At 48.3% G+C, this 17275-nt stretch overlaps 1 protein-coding gene across 1 annotated transcript; it reads right to left on the bottom strand.

Annotated features, from left to right (window-relative positions):
• Positions 1–1603: 1603 nt before the first annotated feature.
• On the bottom strand, positions 1604–11678 carry BARHL1 (BarH like homeobox 1). The gene is made up of 4 exons (XM_007061113.3): positions 11420–11678; positions 10437–11108; positions 5704–5926; positions 1604–2590 (listed from the first exon to the last, which is right to left on the bottom strand). Exons 2-4 carry the CDS (start codon positions 10894–10896, stop codon positions 2296–2298), a joined length of 978 nt encoding a protein of 325 aa, XP_007061175.2. The 5' UTR covers positions 10897–11108; positions 11420–11678; the 3' UTR covers positions 1604–2295.
• Positions 11679–17275: the final 5597 nt, after the last annotated feature.

The following is a 17275-nucleotide window of genomic DNA, read 5'->3' as shown; positions in this document are numbered from 1 at the left end:
TGGCGCTGCTTGGGTTTCCTCTGGGGCTGATCCTGCTGGAGTCGAAATCGGGAGTGGCTCTGGAGTCAGAGGGCCTGATTCCCCTCTCCCAGGGGTAGAAATCAGGAGTGACTCCCTGGCAGTCAGGGCTGAGTCTCCTTTCTCTGAGACACGCGTGTAAATCAGCAGTGACTTCTCTTGAGCGGGTGGAGTTACAACCCAGCAGAATCAGGCCCCCTCTTTGAGTGGCCAAAATACGTTTGCTCGTGGGTGAGAATCGTGGAAACTTCCCCCCACCCCCTTCCCTTCGGCTTCTTTGATCAGCCAGAGTAAACAGCATAAAAAAGGCCGCGAATGACTGGATCTGCTTGTTTGTAAAGAAGTTTATTTCCACATTTAAAAAAAAGAGAGAGAGAGCGAGCCAGAGTTTTGTTTTGTTTTTCTTTTCTGATCTCTTTAAAGCCGAATTCTCCTTCGCTTCTTTTCCTTGCAAAGTCCAGACAGGAGAACCCGGGAATACAGACTTACAAGAATCACTTACACAAATACGTCCTCGGGGTTCACAAATAAATAATTCATATACATTTTGCACACAAGTATTTACAATTTTTTCTTAGTTACATACTCTCGGGTTAGCATGAAAGGGCTCCTCTTACGCTAGGTAACACTGCGACCCAATGGGTCGGTGCCATGGGGCGAGCTCCGAGCTGTTCATTATGGATCTAATGAGGGTCCAGATGTTGTATGTTTCATGTCAGCACACGCGGGCCATCCGCCTACCTACCCCCATTTCTGCACAAGTAGGATTGTTACTTACAAAGGCCAGGAACGGATGCCCTATCGCAAAGCGCGGCCTGGGGATGGCAGAAAGGAGAATGGATAATACTTGGGAACAAACAAACAAACAGAAATGAGAAGCCATGCTCAGGTGAGCTAGTTTATTGGCAATTACCTTTGCCTCATCCTCCAGTCCTTGCTCAGGCAAAAACCACTGAAGTCGGGCGCGTGTTTAGCATGAGGGAAGTCTGTCTTTCTTTCTTTCTTTCGAGGAAGTGTGTTTGGAACTGCAAGGAACTGGAAACTCCAGCCTGAAGTTAGCCAGGAGCTGGTCCTGCTGGTGAAATAGAGCTTCAAGCCGATACATAATTGGAACGCAGTGAATTCTTTGAATGGAAACAAAACCTGAGATGTGTTTAACGGTGTGTCTCCTACACCCAGAATCCTCGGGCCTAAACCTCGTCTTGTTATTGATCCTTTAAAACGTAATACGGCTCTTTTTAAAAAAAAATGGCTTATTTAGCAGATTAATTCGGTTCCTCTCTTCAAACTAACTCTGTCTGAAGGGGGAACGTTTCTGAATTCTGCAACTTGTGGAGATTCCTTATTTGATCTTTGGGTATTATCTGTCCCCAAGTCTCCTTTAAAAAGAAAAGGAGAACTTGTGGCACTTGAGAGACTAACCGATTTATGAACACCCATTGTTACATGTTCTCTGGGTATATAAATCTCCCCACTGTATTTTCCACTGCATGCATCCAACGAAGTGAGCTGTAGCTCACAAAGCTTATGCTCAGATAAATTGGTTAGTCTCTAAGGTGCCACTCGTACTCCTTTTCTTTTTGGGGATACAGACTAGCACGGCTGCTACTCTGAAACAAGTCTCCTTTGTGTGTGTGGCAAAGTTTAGTGCTAGAAAGCGGGGGAGGGGGCAGAAAGGCCTCAATGGGCAAAGAGAGAAGGGCGGGCGGGTGAAGCCGGAAAAAATCTGCGTTGTGTGTGTGTGCGGGAGGGGGGGAATTATATCCCCTCAATGTTTTTAAGGAGGATATTTTTCAATATTGAAATGTCTTTCGGAAGTGGGCTAATCGTCTGTGTCTGGGCGATCACAAAAGATTTGTCTATTTGTGTGTTTCCTCCTAGCTCCTCCGTGTCTCCCGCCCACCCCAGAGTTGAACAGATGCTTTCCAGGAAGTTTGAGTTGTTTGTTAGGTTCCCTTTCTCCATTGCTAGGAAGGCGATCTCTCACCCCCTTCCAGGTTAGGCAGCGCGGATCACCAACCGCATCGAAAGAGCGGGCGAGATTTTCCTTTGATGTGTTTTTTCCTTTCCAGGTTCCTCTTGCTCCGTTAGGGTGAACGATGGTTTTGTGTGGTGGCTAGGCGGGGGTTGAAGTGCCAAGGATCCGGCCCGCCTCTCTCCCCCCCCCCCCCCCCCAGGCTCGGTGTACAGTTTCTGATGGTCAGGGCGGTCTACGCAAGGGAGCAGAGGGGGCCTCTTGGCTTCCTTGGCAGCGGGCTTTGCTGCGAACTCGGCGCTTCACCGCGGTTGAGCCGCTCGCGGGAGGACGCCTGCCAGGGGGGGCAAAGGTGGGGGCGGCTCGCTACCCCCCTGCAGTCCGTGAATGAGGATCCGGGGTACCAAAGGTCTCTGCAAGGCCGGGGGAGGGGCGCTGGGACCCCGGTACAGATAGAGGGCCGCTCCGGGGTCCAGGTTGGAGACCAAGCTCTGCGGGTAGAAATAGGGAGATGGGAACATTCGCTGGAGGGCTGAATAATTCCCAGCTTCTGCCAGTAGCTCCAGTCCCACGGCTGTCTGCCTCTTCCACTTGGTCCTGGGGAGGGAAGCCAAGATACGCGGGTCAGGAGAGAGCCGACATGCTACAGAAAAGCAGCCCCGCAGGCCTGGGCGTGCACCCCCACTCCTCCGACTGAGCGGACGTGGCCAAACCGCCGGCCTTCCATGGGCAAGAAACCTGAGCACCCTTCCAGAGTTTGCAAAAAGAAAAGGAGTACTTGTGGCACCAAATTGGTTAGTCTCTAAGGTGCCACAAGTACTCCTTTTCTTTTTGCGAATACAGACTAACACGGCTGCTACTCTGAAACCTTCCAGAGTTTGCAACGCTCCAGCCCCGGCTCTCTCAGGAGCAGCCAAGCCCCTGGAGACCCCTGCAGCCCCTCCTGCAGTCACAGGTGGGAGAGAGTTGCAGCGCCCACACCTGATAGAGCTCGGGTGAAAGCTGTGGAATCTCTCACGCCCACTCACACGCCTGTGCTGAACCCAGGGCAACACGACCATTGATCTGCGTGTTCCATTCTATGCAGCCGATGAAGGGGGCTGTAGCCCCCCAAAGCTGGTGCTCAAATAAATGTGTTCGTCCCTAAGGTGCCGCAAGTCCTCCTGTTCTTTTTATTGAGCTGACGATTGTTTCCAGAACCCAAATCCTCTTCCCGCAACGATTTATTACCCCGACGGCCAGGAACGAGGGTGGACTCTCTGGATGTTAACTTTGCGAATATTAACATGAAGGGGGGGAGGGGAAGGGGAAATTGACAAGAGTATTAATTGCCCTCTATTTGCGCAAGCCCACGTATAGCATAGTATGTTAGCAGTGCAATGCCAGCTATGCCCCAGGGGCAAAATGTGTATATTTTATTGCGTGTTGTGATCATGAGAGAGGTATTATTATTTATTAGTTACTCACAAGTATATAATGTATCAGATAGTATGTCTGATACCAGTTGCCTGAATATATTTTTTCAGCTCAGGCAAATGGCATGAGACATACTCTCTGCTATATTGTGTGTGTAATAATAATTAATAATAATATGGGATCACAACACATGGTAACATGTAACTGCACATACGCTGATCTACAGTGATTGGAAACATCCATCTCTAATTTGCCAGCTCAGGCAGGTGATTATCTTTCTATCTGTCTGATGTGATCATATATGATGATCACATGCTAAGACAGAATCACACGCTCTCCTGAAGAGTTCGGCCCTCTCAGACATTTGGATTCTTGTTGGTTTCTAATCAGTGCGCTGGGTTCTTAAAACGTTCACACAAGCCCCTGAAAAATCTCTTAAACCAAATTTAAACCGGTGTTTAAAAAGTTCAGGTTTCAGATAAAGCTAGAAAGAAGACTGAATTCGTGCAAGGCCTTTTGGAAATCTGGGGAGAGAAATAGCACCTGGAATTTTTGATCGCGGCCTTAGGAGTTTAGTTGAAACCAAATAAATAACCCTAAACGGGGAAACTAAACTCTCACCAGATTTGTTCCCGTTCCTTCCCCCCCCGCAAAAAAGCGAAATGTTATCGGTTCCTAAATGGCAATATTAAAGCATTGATCAGACCCGACCTGAGAAATACCCACATCGCTTTCTCTCTGGGGGTGGGAAAGAGAGAGAATAAACTACCCCAAGGAGCAGCCTCGTAGCTGGGCGATTTTATTTTGCGTCCTCCGACTGTCAGACCAGAGCCGCCCCCGCGCCCAGAAACAGGGTGAACTTTACTGGGCAGCGGGTCGTGCTGGAACCCAGACGTGTTTGCTGCTCCTTTTGTTGCGATGACGATTGTTCTCCAGACAATGGCCGGAGCAGGGGGTCAGAGCCCCGGGATGCACGTCGGGGCAGGCGGCCGGGGATCAGCCGAGCCTTTGACAGTTTTGTCGCTGACGCGCTAGGCCCATTTCCATCCTTAAATTATTCATCATCATCATAATTGTGTAATTACTGTAACTGGCGTTAATTATGGATGCCCGGGATTTATTATTAATGGGCCGATGTGTTATGCTGTTGTGTTTATCGAAAAGGACATTTCTTCCTTTTTCCTGAACGGTTGTTGGGGGGGGGGGTTTCCTGCTACCTGGATGGGGGGGGGGGGACTGGGAATAGGAGACCCACAAGGATAGCACGGGGGGGGGAGAGGGGGGGCCATTGCTGCTGGTGTTTTGTTTTTTAAGCCAGTGACTATTAAAAGGAGAGGAGGAAGACACGTGTTGCTTCGCTAGACCGCGGCAAGGCCCGGTGTGGAAGGAGCCGAGGGGCTGCTCTCTGCCTTTCCAGCCGCGTGTGCCCGTGGCTGGGTGGCTCATCTTCATCCCTTGTTCCCCAGCCTTTGTATGGGGGCGGGGGGGGGCGGGTTCTGCTTTCACGCAGACACAGGTATTGTCACCCATCGCACCCCCACCCAGGTATCCACTCTGCTGGGGTTTGGGGGCAGGTCTTCCAGGGCTTGCGTTTTTCATTGTGATTTTATGAAGACCCCGTTCTAGGAGCGGCGTCCGAGCTTGGGGTGGCCAAACTGCCGCCTTCTGCGGCGGGGTCGGGCCCGATCCTGGTCCATGCCACCCCCCCCCCCCCGCGCCCGCTTTCCTTGGTGCCCAGCCGGGCTGCTGGTTGGTACGCGGGCGGATTTCCTCGGCTCTCGCTCGGGGAGGTTTGGTTTTAAAGATAAGGGGCTGTCTGTCTTCCTGCGGCGGCTATGTTTAAACCCGCCAAGGCGGAGGCGTCCGGCTGCGGTTCGCAAATCCCCGCTGAGCACTGGCACTCCGCGGCAAGCCGCGGGCCGCTTTCAGCCGCCCATCCCCTCGGGCCTGGCCTTCGCAGCCTGCATTCAGACCCACTCTTTTTACCTTTGCCAGATGAAACCGCGCCGCAGCCTATGGTCCCCGCTCGGCACTCTCCAGCCCGGGACCTGGCACCCCAGCTCCCTGGGCCCCCGCCCTTCAAACCTTCCACTTCGGACGCGCTGGGAAACCTGGGGGGTTTCAGGGACTCGCTTCAAAGCCACTTCCTAGTTGGTGTCTTGGGGAAAGCCTGTTTAGTGCATCTCTGCGGAAGATGCTGTGGGCCCAGAGGCTGCCCCCGGAACTCCCCTGGGTCGGGGGTGTGTGTGTGTGGGGGGGGGGAATCAGGGAGATTTGCGCTGTGGTGTTTTTACCTTCTGTTCTGGTACCACGTTTTCACTTGGGTGTCAGTGAGGTTGAGGGAGGCCGCCAGCTCCATCCTGTCCTGCACACTCAGGTATTTCTGCCTCTCAAAGCTCCGCTCCAGCTGGGCGAGCTGGTGATCGGTGAAGGCGGTGCGGGCTTTGCGGGGCTTTTTCAGCCTCACCGGGGGGCTGTCCCTGGAGCTGGAGATTTCTCGGTCCCCTTCTTCTTTCACTAGAGGGGGAGAAAGAATGCACATCGTGTCAGGACAGAAAGAGAGGCGATGCAAAGCGGCTCTGGGTCGCTTCCTTGCAACAGCAGGAACAGAGAGGCTCAGGCAGAGAAAGAAATAAGTATCACACGCACACACCCTGCCCGGCTATTGTTTTGCAAATGCAAGCGGGCGAGTTTGCCCTGAGTTTTTTTGCCTTCTCTCCTAGGCCCTGGTGTTCTCTGATCCCGGCTGCCTTTTGGCTCTGTGAGGTTGGTGATGGGATTCAAATATCATGCCGCTCGGAAGGAGGGTAATGCAGAAGAAGTTGGAAAAATAAGAGCAAATGCTGGGCATGACCGGATATGAGAATAGTAGCCAATGGTCCATGTTTCGTTTGAATACCAGAGATGCAGTTCGAAGAGAGAGAGAGAGAGCGAATGAATTCCTGGGGAAAAGGCTAATATATCCAGAGTATGTATAGGATACACCCAGGATTGACCCGTATTTTGTCTTTTAGTAGAAATCCTCATTTAGAAAAAAATATAATTCTGCGACCTCTTTGATTGAGTCCCTTTACATTTCCTCCTCCGCTGTCATGCCTGACAACGGAGTTTCCCCATCTCCTCTAGGTTTACCCCAGTCAACCCGACCAATGTTCTTGCAATGGTGGATCGGTTTATGTTTGTACAGGAAAAATCAAGTGTGTGTGTGTGTGGGGGGGAGGATCTGGATTTGCTGACCATAAAGTTGTGGAGCTGCGGATTTGGTGTTAGTGTGGGGCTTGTTAGCACGGCCTACTTTTTAATTCATGTAATGCTTAAAAAGAGCCACTTTTCACTGACAGATGATTGTTAATATACTGTAAAGAAATGCGTATATCTCTGAGTAGGGCATACGGCGCACAGGCATAAGACAAATGGAACCCTTAAACGGGTAGAAGGAAACATTTGAGAAGTGGTGCTGTGAGGCCAGGCTTTTGCCATGATTTAACTTTTAAAATGCCTAATGAGAGGTTTTATTGATGGTTCATTAACGCAGGAAAGTCTCTGTGTGTCTATAATATACACACAAGCAGATCAATATATTATAGAGACGCTGATGGCTAGAAAGAATGATTTACACCCGAAAACATCTGTACGAGATTGGAAAATCTAAGCAAGAAAAGCTCTGTTTTTCCCCCCTCCTGGAAGAGATTATGTAACAAAAAGCTTCAGTTTATATAAATTGGCTGCATTAGGTTTTTACAGGGGTTTATGGTAAATTTCATTGTGAAAGGTTTTAGAAGTGACAGGGCTGTAGTTGAATGCGAGTTGATTTCTCTCTGTAGGAAGACAATAATCCGGTTAATTGAGCCACCAGGGAACGAAACCCTTCAACCAGAAATCCAGAATCTAGCAGACCAGATAGAGACCAAACCCGCTGAATAGCTCTTAACCATGAGATCCTGTTTCATTTAATGGCGAAACAAACACCCACCCACCCACATCTTCTCCCCCTCCAAAAATAAAATAAAATCAAATACGGGCCGGTGGAACCAGTAGCCTGTGACTTCTGCAAAGAGGATAGTTTGGGAAACACCCTTTCAACGGAATTTTCACGATGTTTGTTTCAGGTCTCAGGGTGAAGCGATCGGGGAGAAACTTTGGGGATTATTTGATTGGCCATTAAAGTTATTGCAGATGTAGCTGCATTTCCTTAGACCGCCATTGGAATTTGAGAAACAGGATCTGAGCCAAACACTTAAACATTATTAAAGTTTGGACTTCTCAAAAAAGTTAATTGGGAAAAAGAGAGAGAGAGAGAGAGAAATGACTGAGTTTGGAATCGATTGTTCTCCCGGATTCCCAGAATCCCTGTTTAGCCACTGAACTCCCCTTTGGATTTCAGTCCAACTGAACACAAAAGAGTTTCTCTGATTTGCTCTACGACTAGTCAACACAGCTCCAAAATATGTTTAGCCCAGTATTTAGATGAGGTTCGGAAGGTAAAATAAAACACCTCCCTTAAAAGCTATTGCTTTGAAAAGCTCGCTCAGTTATTAAGGGAGTTTTTCTTGTACATATCAGGGTCCCCCCCCCACTTAAAAAAAGTTCATGTTTTGGCTGCATAGAAACTCATGGGAAGCGTTTATTTTTCATCTGGGCTCAATCCTGAAATCCTTGTGTGCCAGCACGTTTTAAACAACCCTCCCATTGAACTCGGGAGACTCTGTCCGTAAAGCAATGGCATCATCGAGCGCTCAGGGTTATTTACATCAATGGGAACCACTGGCTTCAAAACGGAGTAAGGGGCCCTATCTTTGGGTCTGGGCCTTATATTTTTAAACAATTAAACAACTAGTTGCTTGTTACCATTCGATGCATGAAATGTTTTTCCGTTCCGCTGTATTTTATTCGAATGGAAGCACACAAGCTACGAGTTTCTCCTGATAGGGAAGGGGAAAGCTGTCTTTGACTGCGGACTCCGCCTTGCGCTGGGGAAGGGCTGGTTACTGCTGGTTGCCTTTTATTAATTTTTTTATTATTATTATTTTATTCATTATTATATATTTAATCGATTACTATGAAATGCAATTTGTCAGCTCCCACTTGCGGGCAGCCTGGCTGTGCATGGCTTCGATAAGAAATCTTTCATGGTAAAAACTGGTTTGAAAAATTTCCTGTTGAGGATCAAATCGATATATATAGTTTATATTTTTTGCTTGAGGGGAGATACAAGCGTGCATTTCTTTTTCTACCTAGTTTCTTTCCCAGCTTGGCAGTTTTGAAAAGAGAGACAGGATTTAAAAATAAAGAAACAAAAAAGCTCGTAATGTTGACTTCCATTTGATCACCTTCCTTCAAAAGACCGGAGTCAATTTCTATTCCTCCCCAGCCAGATACATTTCACTTCTGCTTATTGTGAGAGGAATGAGAATATAAAATGCAGCTTCATTCGGGCATATTCAGAAAGTTTTCAAAATCTGCTTGGCAAATAGTTTGCTACCTAAAATATATTTTTAAAGAGGCACGTTTCCCTTACTTTCCCATGAATGAATTTAATATTTGGTTGTTGCTGTTGGGGTTTTTTATCTGCTATAAAATAGAGGATGGGAATTCATTATAATTAAAATCGTGAGGCCAGTAGGTAAAACATTATTAAGAAAGATACAAATAAAGAAGCAGCCAAGCAGAGAAGATCAAAGTTCTCTTCTTCCAAGGAAATTCAGGCCTATTTTACCACATTCCTCAATCTTTCTTTCAGTCACCCATAAATACAATATGCAGAAATTAGGAATGTCTGCAGCAGAAACCTTAATTCTGCCTGATGCGCCAGTATGCATTATTGCGATCCGAGCGGCGCAGACTTCAAACGGCCCCTTTAAAATGATCGTATCCCTTGTGGACTTTGTGCAGAGGTTAGAACTAGCGATCTGTAATGTTTCCATGTTAAAAGTTTTAAAAGAAAGTGCGAGAGACCGAATACACTTGCAAGGATACACCCCAATCAGACACTGCCGGGAAAAAACCCAAGAACCCACAGGGGTTATAGAATGTCCCTCTCAAAAACGTGAAGTTAAAATCCCAGTCTCCTGCCAGGGTTTTTCACGAACTAGGATGAGAAGGATCTCTTCCTCCTTTCATGATGGAGCTTACCCACATTTGTACAGCTTGGTAATATAGCTGATCCTTCCCGAACGGATTGGAGTGAAATTAATTCTGATCACCTGACGTTACTTAAACAATGCCTTATTTTTAAAAACTCGCACAGCTTTCCCCCGTGTCGAAAAGCGACGGACAAATCTAACTTGCTGGGCAACCATTTCTTTCGGGCTCTTCTAATCTGGAAATAGTTCGGAAGCAAAATTCCAAGAGTCTAAAGGTTAATTCTCTATGCGTGATGGATTAGCCAATTACCTCCCGAAAATACAGAATGAAATTGCTAAAATAAAATATATTAATGGAGTTCTGGGGCAGATACCACTCTTGTGATTCATAATTATTCAGATCTTTACAGGGGCAAGGAAATTCTGCGGGTTTAATCGAAGGAGCTTATTCATTTGTATTTTTTCTCCCCAAGTGATCTTAATATTCCTCAATCCGATGCTATAAATCCCCCCACCCTCCTCCTCACCCCACTATTTAAAGTTCGGCCTGATTGTTTTAAACTCAAGCTTTGTGAAGTTTTCATTATTTATTCCTGATTGCTGGACTGTCGGCGGGAGGTGTAAAGAATCAGCTTCCTCCCAGACACAACCTACGGGCTCAATAGCAAATCAAGTTTCACCCCCCCCCCCCGCCCAAGAAATAACAGGGAACCAAAATCACCCCCATCCCCAATTCTTTTCCCAGAGACAGAGGACCAGCGCTTTCTTGGATGGGAAGGGGCAGTGCAGGAAATGTCAAGCTCTTTAAAATGCCTTCACAGCAGAGCGAGGAGTGAAAAGAAAGGCTGGAGGGATGTTTTGAAAGCAAAGCATGTGGCAGCTCCAATCGCTGGCTGGGGGCAGCCGGTCAGTAGCTCGGGCTCTCGCCTCCCCTCGGCTCTTACCTTTGTACTCCGAGTCCGACGAGGCGTTGCTGCTACTTTTGTCCATTTTCTCTCTAAAGTCCTCCCCGGGTTTGGCCGGGATTCGCCCCGCCGGCTCCGGGCCGCTCTGTCCATTGGTGCTAGAGTAAGGCGCGCAGGCTGCCAGGGGCTTGCAATCGGCGAGGATGTCCCTGATTAGGAAAGACGAGGTCACTGTTCTGGACTGGGAAGGCGCCGAGCCCTGCCCCGGCTGGAGGTGAGATTCCAAGCCCAGGGCCACCCCTTGCCTGGGAGCCGCCGCCTCCAGGCATTCCTTCCCCGGCGAGTGGGGAGACGGGCACCCGCTGCTGACTTCGGAGCCGGGGCTTAGTTCCAGGGGGGACCTGCACTCCCCCATCAGCGGGTCTCCTTGGGGCGCGGCCGGGCTCCCCGCTCTGTGGGACAGGATGGAGTCGATCCCAAATCCGTTGGAGCCTTCCATGGCCAGGCTCGCCCCCCGGCCCCAGCCGATCGCTCGCACCCGGCACCTTTCAGGCCGACATTGGCCGGCAGTCCGGACCTGGCGGGGGAGGGTGGGGCTGGGGCAAGGCAGAGTTCAGCGTGGGGTCCAGGGAGCCCGTTGACCAACAATTCCCGTGGGGCGCGGTGCATTAGATCCAAGGCTCAGCCCTCCTGCTTCAGCATCCCAGCCAGCTGCGGTCAGGGGGAGAGACAGACAGACAGACAGACAGACAGAGACAGACAGACAGACAGGAAGAGAAAAAGGATTAAAAAGTCAAAGTTTGCTTGGGGGGGACCCCCCCCCCGGATTTAATCCTAACTCCACCCCCCACCCCCTCCCCACTACATCTATCAGCGCTGAACTCCGGCGCCCGCAGGGTGGAGGAGGAGGAGGGGAGGGGGGAAATCGACCCAACGGGGTTTTCAGCGCCGTAACTAGTTAATGATTCAAAAATCAATGTGGGGGGGGGGGGATGAAGGGGGGAGGGGTGCCCTGCCAGCACCTCGGCCGGATCCTGCTTTGGCGCTCAATAGCCAGCCTGGCCCAACGACACGAGGCGGGATGGAGATTTCAGCACCTCCGAGAGCGCCTGGGCGGGCGGCTGGGAGCGGCGGCACCCATGGCGTCGAGGCGGGCGGGCCGCCCTCCTGGCGGCGGACGGGGCGGGCGGAGCGCGGCTCGGCTTCAGCACCGTGGACAGAGGCAGCGGCAGGCTGGACCCGCCGGCTCCGCGGGTGACACGTTCCCCTTTAAAAAAACCAACTTGTGTCACTTAAGTTTGGGTTTCTTCTTCGTCGTCTTCTTCTTTTTTTAAGGTGCCAGGGCCACGTGTCTGCGCATCCGCCCTTCTCATTGGCTGGGGTGCTTTTGGGGTGATGTCACACACTGACTAAGGAACCTGATCTCCTTTCAGTTTGATTAAAAGAGACACTGAATTAATTACAGCCCAGATCCAACTGTTTACAGGCAATTTCCACCCTGTTTGCTTTCATTACACCGCTGATGAAGCTCTTAATGGGGTTATTACCGATAGGGGGTAGGTCTGGGTTGATGTGTGTGGGGTTGTGGGTTTTTTTTTTTTTTTTAACTTTTGCTTTTTCCACAATTAGCTGAATCATTAGTTCCCCTCACGCTGAGAAAGTTTTTCTGCATGTTTAAAAACAAAAACCCACGGACGAATGATTTAAATGTGCTCTAAATACTGAAGACCAGACAGGAGTAGTAAGAATTCCTCCCCCTCCTCTTTAAATGGCAAGGATAAAGTTTTAGTGATTTATCTGTACATTTGTCAAACCCTCTTTCCTTTACACCGATTTTCTTTTTTTTTTTAATTTAAAATTTCTTGCTCCTTTGCCGGGCTCTGTCTAGCGAAATGTTTATTTGCTTTTGATGTTTTTTTTTTTTTTTAAACAAGATAGTGGTAAAGACTGAGAAGTTAGAAATGACGCCACACCAGTAATAGACTTGTAAATCGAGCAAGGGGCAATATATAGAGCGGTAGCGCAGAAAGAGGAAACAATAATAAAGTAGGAAACAGATCCGGATCAGGATTATCTGGCTTTTAATGAGATACTTATCCTATCCATCAGGTAGGAAGAAGTAACATACAAAGGCAGGTGTTACCCTACCATGAAATAAATGTAACAATCGATAGAATCGCGCGCGTGTGTGGTTCTCATCACTGTAAACGCTAAAGAATTTTGCTGGATTGGCTTTTTCTGCCCGTCTAAACCCCTCCACAAAACCCCACGAGGGAATGGGACCCCACTGCTCGTTAAACACCTAGAAATGATCTCCATGGCCGAGCACTCTTTCCTTTCCCGAGCTTCCAGTCCAGGGGAGGCGAAGCTGCTCTACCCCAGCCTCTCAAACTTCCAGAAATGCAGATGAAATAAAGGATCGGGGGCTGGGGAGGGGGATGCATTTAGGTGAGAACTCTGAAGGGGTTCCCCCCACCCCTTTTGTGGAACCATTTCCCTTCCTATTTCCCCAAGAGAACGATTTTTTCTTAGATTTTGGAGCTCTTAAAAAAATCAAAATCTCCAGATCTCCGAAGATCTGTAAATCGCTGTCTCTAGTTTAAGGGGCTCACAATACCACTCGGGACAGAGTTTATAATTAATTCAAGTTACTCCCTGGCAATGCAACTGGGAGAGCTTCCAAGCCCCTTTACAAGGAATACACCCTTAAAAGGTTTGTAGACAAATCGGTCTGTCTGTCCATTTATCCAGGTACTTATATGTAGCAGTTTTTGTCGTTTCTGACGGGTCTTGGGCCCCAGCCTTGTATGTTACACTGAGTTCTGAGCAGCCCCTCGCCACAAAGGCAGGGAACGGCGTGGATCTGTCTGTACAAAGTTTTGTTATTTCTACAAATCTTTTTCCCCCTCTTTCTCATTTTTTATTTATTTCCCTCTTCTTCTCCTTTCGCCCCTTCCATCCAGGCGGCTGCTGGCTCTTGTCCCTCTTCCAAAGATCCCCTTGGCCAGCAGCTTGGAAGCGGGCAATGCACCGAGCTTCGGGACTGCAGAAGTTGCGCCTTATCCCCAGAGAGGACCGAACGCGGCTGCCAGCTGTCACAGAGGGGCAGACCCTGCCAGCACTTCCAGGACTTGCTCCTGGAGTTCTGGGTCGGACCTGGATCCTAGTCCTCCGCCCCCCACCCCCAGCACAGGCTCTCCCCATTTCCAGGTTAAAGATTTTTCCTTCTCCTTCGCTTTCAAGAACAAAAACGAACAAACAAACCAAAATCTAGGGACGATTCTTAGCGCACCCTCCCCCTGCAGGGGCGGGGGCTTACCCCTTTTAACTGTGCTGTTTAACGTCGCTTCAGCGATGCTCAGCCCTGACCCGAGTTAATACTAAGCACAGCCCCAATGCTGCCCATCCCCTGCCACCTCTGAAATTGACGCATGCTGTGAAATGGTCAACGAAAATCCAGGCACCTTACGCCAGTTGCCGAGAGAAGGTAACTGAACCCTTCCTTCCCCCGGGCTGCTATTTCAAACTGCTTGCCTATGGAGTTCTGATCTGGGGCTGGCTAACCGCTGCCTTTAGCCTCCACCTTGACATCGAGATTCCTCTACCAACAGCCTCCAGGATTTTGGATACAAACATGCTCTCTTTTATTATTGGTTTTTTTCCCTCCCCAGTTTCCTCCCTCCCAGCCAGGCTCAGCACACCAGCCGGGAGGGAAAGGAAAGCCCTCCGTTGAAGGAAATCTTGTTGTTAATCTGGTTAATTTCTTTCCCCCCTCGTTTTTAACAGAAAGGTTGGATAGTTTTAGTGCTCCCTGCGCAAAGTCCATAAAGAGGCTTGTTTTAAGTGGCTTCTCATTCCATTGGAATCTTCCTGCCTTTGCTCCGTTTTAACCAGAGCCAGGCCACGCTGCAGTCACTCAGCCCAAAGTCCTTACAAAGGTGTGTGTGGCGGGGTTAGGCCTTTATCTGACACGCTTCAATTCTGACCGGACACCTGAAGTTGCCTTTTTGAACCGCCCATAGATTAATGGGGCTGATCCAAAGCCCAAGGAAGTCAAGGAAAAGACTCCAGTTGACTATCAGGCGTCTGGCTCCATCCCAAACCCTTGGATCATTGCAAAAAAATCTCTCTGCCGGGGGAGTTTAGAGTTGATACAAGTTTGGGAACGGGCAGCGCCTCTCCTAGCAGAGCTCAGGGCCTCATCAGAGCCCCGACCCCATCGCTTTCTCACTGGCGGCTCCGAAGGTGGTTTTTGAGTCGTTTGCCCTTTTTAACAAGGTGCAGAGCACAAGTTTGGGACGGTCTCCGCCGGGTTCCACCTGCCCCGAGGAGACAGGATTTTAAAATAAATAAGAACAATGGGGTCCAACCTACGAGGCCGGTTTTATGAATTTTAAAATCGGGTGAAATAGACAGAAGTGGATCATAAAAGCTCGTTGTATTTCTGGGTAACCCTCCATTATTAGCTATGCTACGGTATCCCTCCCACGGCACCGTCGCTAGTATCCAGGCACAATAAGTAGCCAGGACTTTAGCCTCCCCCAGACAGAATCGGGTTAAACCGATTGTATTAGTGATCACGTTAACTGGATCGGGTTGATGAGAAACATCCTAATCGCCTCTTGGCTTAATTCTTTAGCTAAACCATGCAGCCTCCAGAGTGAACGAAATGAAAACAGAATCGGCCCCTTCCAGGGCTGTGCCATTTTCACTTTCCCCTGGTTATTTCTCACTCGCTTCATCCCCCCTTAGGCAGAGACCAGCTCGGGCTCTGCGAGGTCTCCCCAGCAGCCCAAACCCAACACCATGCAGGAGGCAGTTTTGGTTTTGCTCCAGGTCAGGTGTCAGGACAATGCAGAAGGCAATTGGCTTTTCAGATGTGACCGGGCACGTCACAAAGCCATTTCCCCAGGGCTCGAAATCGAATGTTGCTAACAACAGCGTACCATTAATTAATACACAAAAATTAACGCTCAGTTTAGGGCGGGGGGAAGGAAATTAATTCTAGGGAAAGTTGTGAAACTGGAGCCTCACGTTGCATTTACTGGTAAAATACCAACATTAAAATGCGTTGGTAAGGTTCCCAGGCTAGGAGTTTTTCAAGGTCCATCATAATCTGTCATCTCAACTTTTTTGGGGGGGAGGAAATTACTACCTGTAGATTTGTTTTCATCCTTTTCAGAGTTTTTAAACAGTACACTAGGAAATCGGGTATTCTGCAGGCTCACTGGAATGAGGAGAGTTGATTTTAAGCTCTTTGGAGCAGGTTGTGCCTAAGGTTTTTAAATGAGGGATTATATTTATGTCTGGGTCTGGAACCTTTTCCTTTAACCTTCTACTAAACAGTCACTTGATGGTAAATGGCACTGTCTGTAAATAAATTCTGTGGGGCAGGGACTGTCTTTTGGTTATGTGTTTGTACAGTACCAATCACAATGGAGTCCTGGTCCATTGCTAGATCTGCTGGGTGCTACATCATTAATAAATAAATATAATGAATGCATTAATATACATAAAGAATGAACACTATGTTATGCCAGTTTTAGTCTCCCAAAGATTTGAACACATGCCTAACTTTGCCCATGTGAGTAGTCCTATTGACTTCAATTGAGTATTAATTAATTAGGATTTGACTTCAATGAAACTACTCAGTGTAGGCATGTGCTTAAGTTTTTGTAGGATCTAGACTTTTCACTGGCTCTACCTTCTAGCTGAATCTGGCACTGGGGGAGCCAATGCCGTGAAATATATTTAGAAGAACTGAACACTGGATGGAAGAATAATATAATAAATATAATATGATATGATATACTTTCCCCTTCTTATTCCTCCTCCATCTGAGGATCTCAAAGCAGTTTCCAAGCAATGAGTGTGGTACTCAACCCCCCCTTTGTGAGTTAGGTGGACTTCAGTTAGATTTGCCATATAGAAGGGTAGTTAAGCATGTAATGCCGTGAAGTACTGAGCCCCTCTTACTGGACTGCCTTCATTTCCCATTGACATCAGTAGATGTTGAGATTACTCAGCATTTCGCAGGCCTGGGCCCCAGATGACTTGTTCTAGGTCTCACTGCTAGTCAGTGGAAAATCCAGGACTAGAAGCCCAGTCAGTTGACTCCTAGGCCTGTGCCTTGACCACACACTGTATTTATTATATTCTAGTTCCCTTGGACTAGGTTAGATCAATTGCACTGGAAACAGAGGATCCCTATTTATCCATAGTCACAGCAATAACCTGTGTAGTAGAAGCAATGCAAGCTTTCTCCAGTACTCCACCAACATAGAATCGTAGAATCATAGACATGTAGGGCTGGAAGGGACCTTGAGAAATCATCAAGACTAAACATGCCCGGTTTTTAAAAAATCTTTCCTCATAGATCAATTTTCTAAATATTTTATCATGTTTGTTGTTCTCCTCTGGAGTTTCTCCAGTTGTCCATGTCTTTCCTAAAGTGTGATCCCCAGAATGGGACACGGTTCTCCAGCTGAGGCCTCACCAGTGCCACATAAAGCACGACAATTACCTCTCATGTCTGACATAAGACACTCCTGTAAATAGACCCCAGAATGATACTAGCCTTTTTCACAGCTGCATCACATGGTTGATGCATATTCAATTTTGTATTCAAATCCTGTCCTCTAAAGTGCTGGTAGCCCTTCCCAGCTTGGTGTCATCGGCAAATTTTATAAGCCTATTCTCCACTCCAGTATCCAAGTCATGAATGAAAATAGCGAATAGTACCAGGACTCATCCCTGTGGGATCCTCTTGATCTGTCCTCCCAGTTTGACAGCAAACCACTGATAACTATGCTTGCAGTTTGGTCTTTCAACCAGTTGTGCACCCACCTTATATTAATTTAATCTAGACCACATTTCCC

This window comes from Chelonia mydas, chromosome 16 (assembly GCF_015237465.2).
Source record: "Chelonia mydas isolate rCheMyd1 chromosome 16, rCheMyd1.pri.v2, whole genome shotgun sequence".
NCBI classification, from domain to species: domain Eukaryota; kingdom Metazoa; phylum Chordata; order Testudines; family Cheloniidae; genus Chelonia; species Chelonia mydas.
This window is presented reverse-complemented; position numbering and strand designations above follow the sequence as displayed.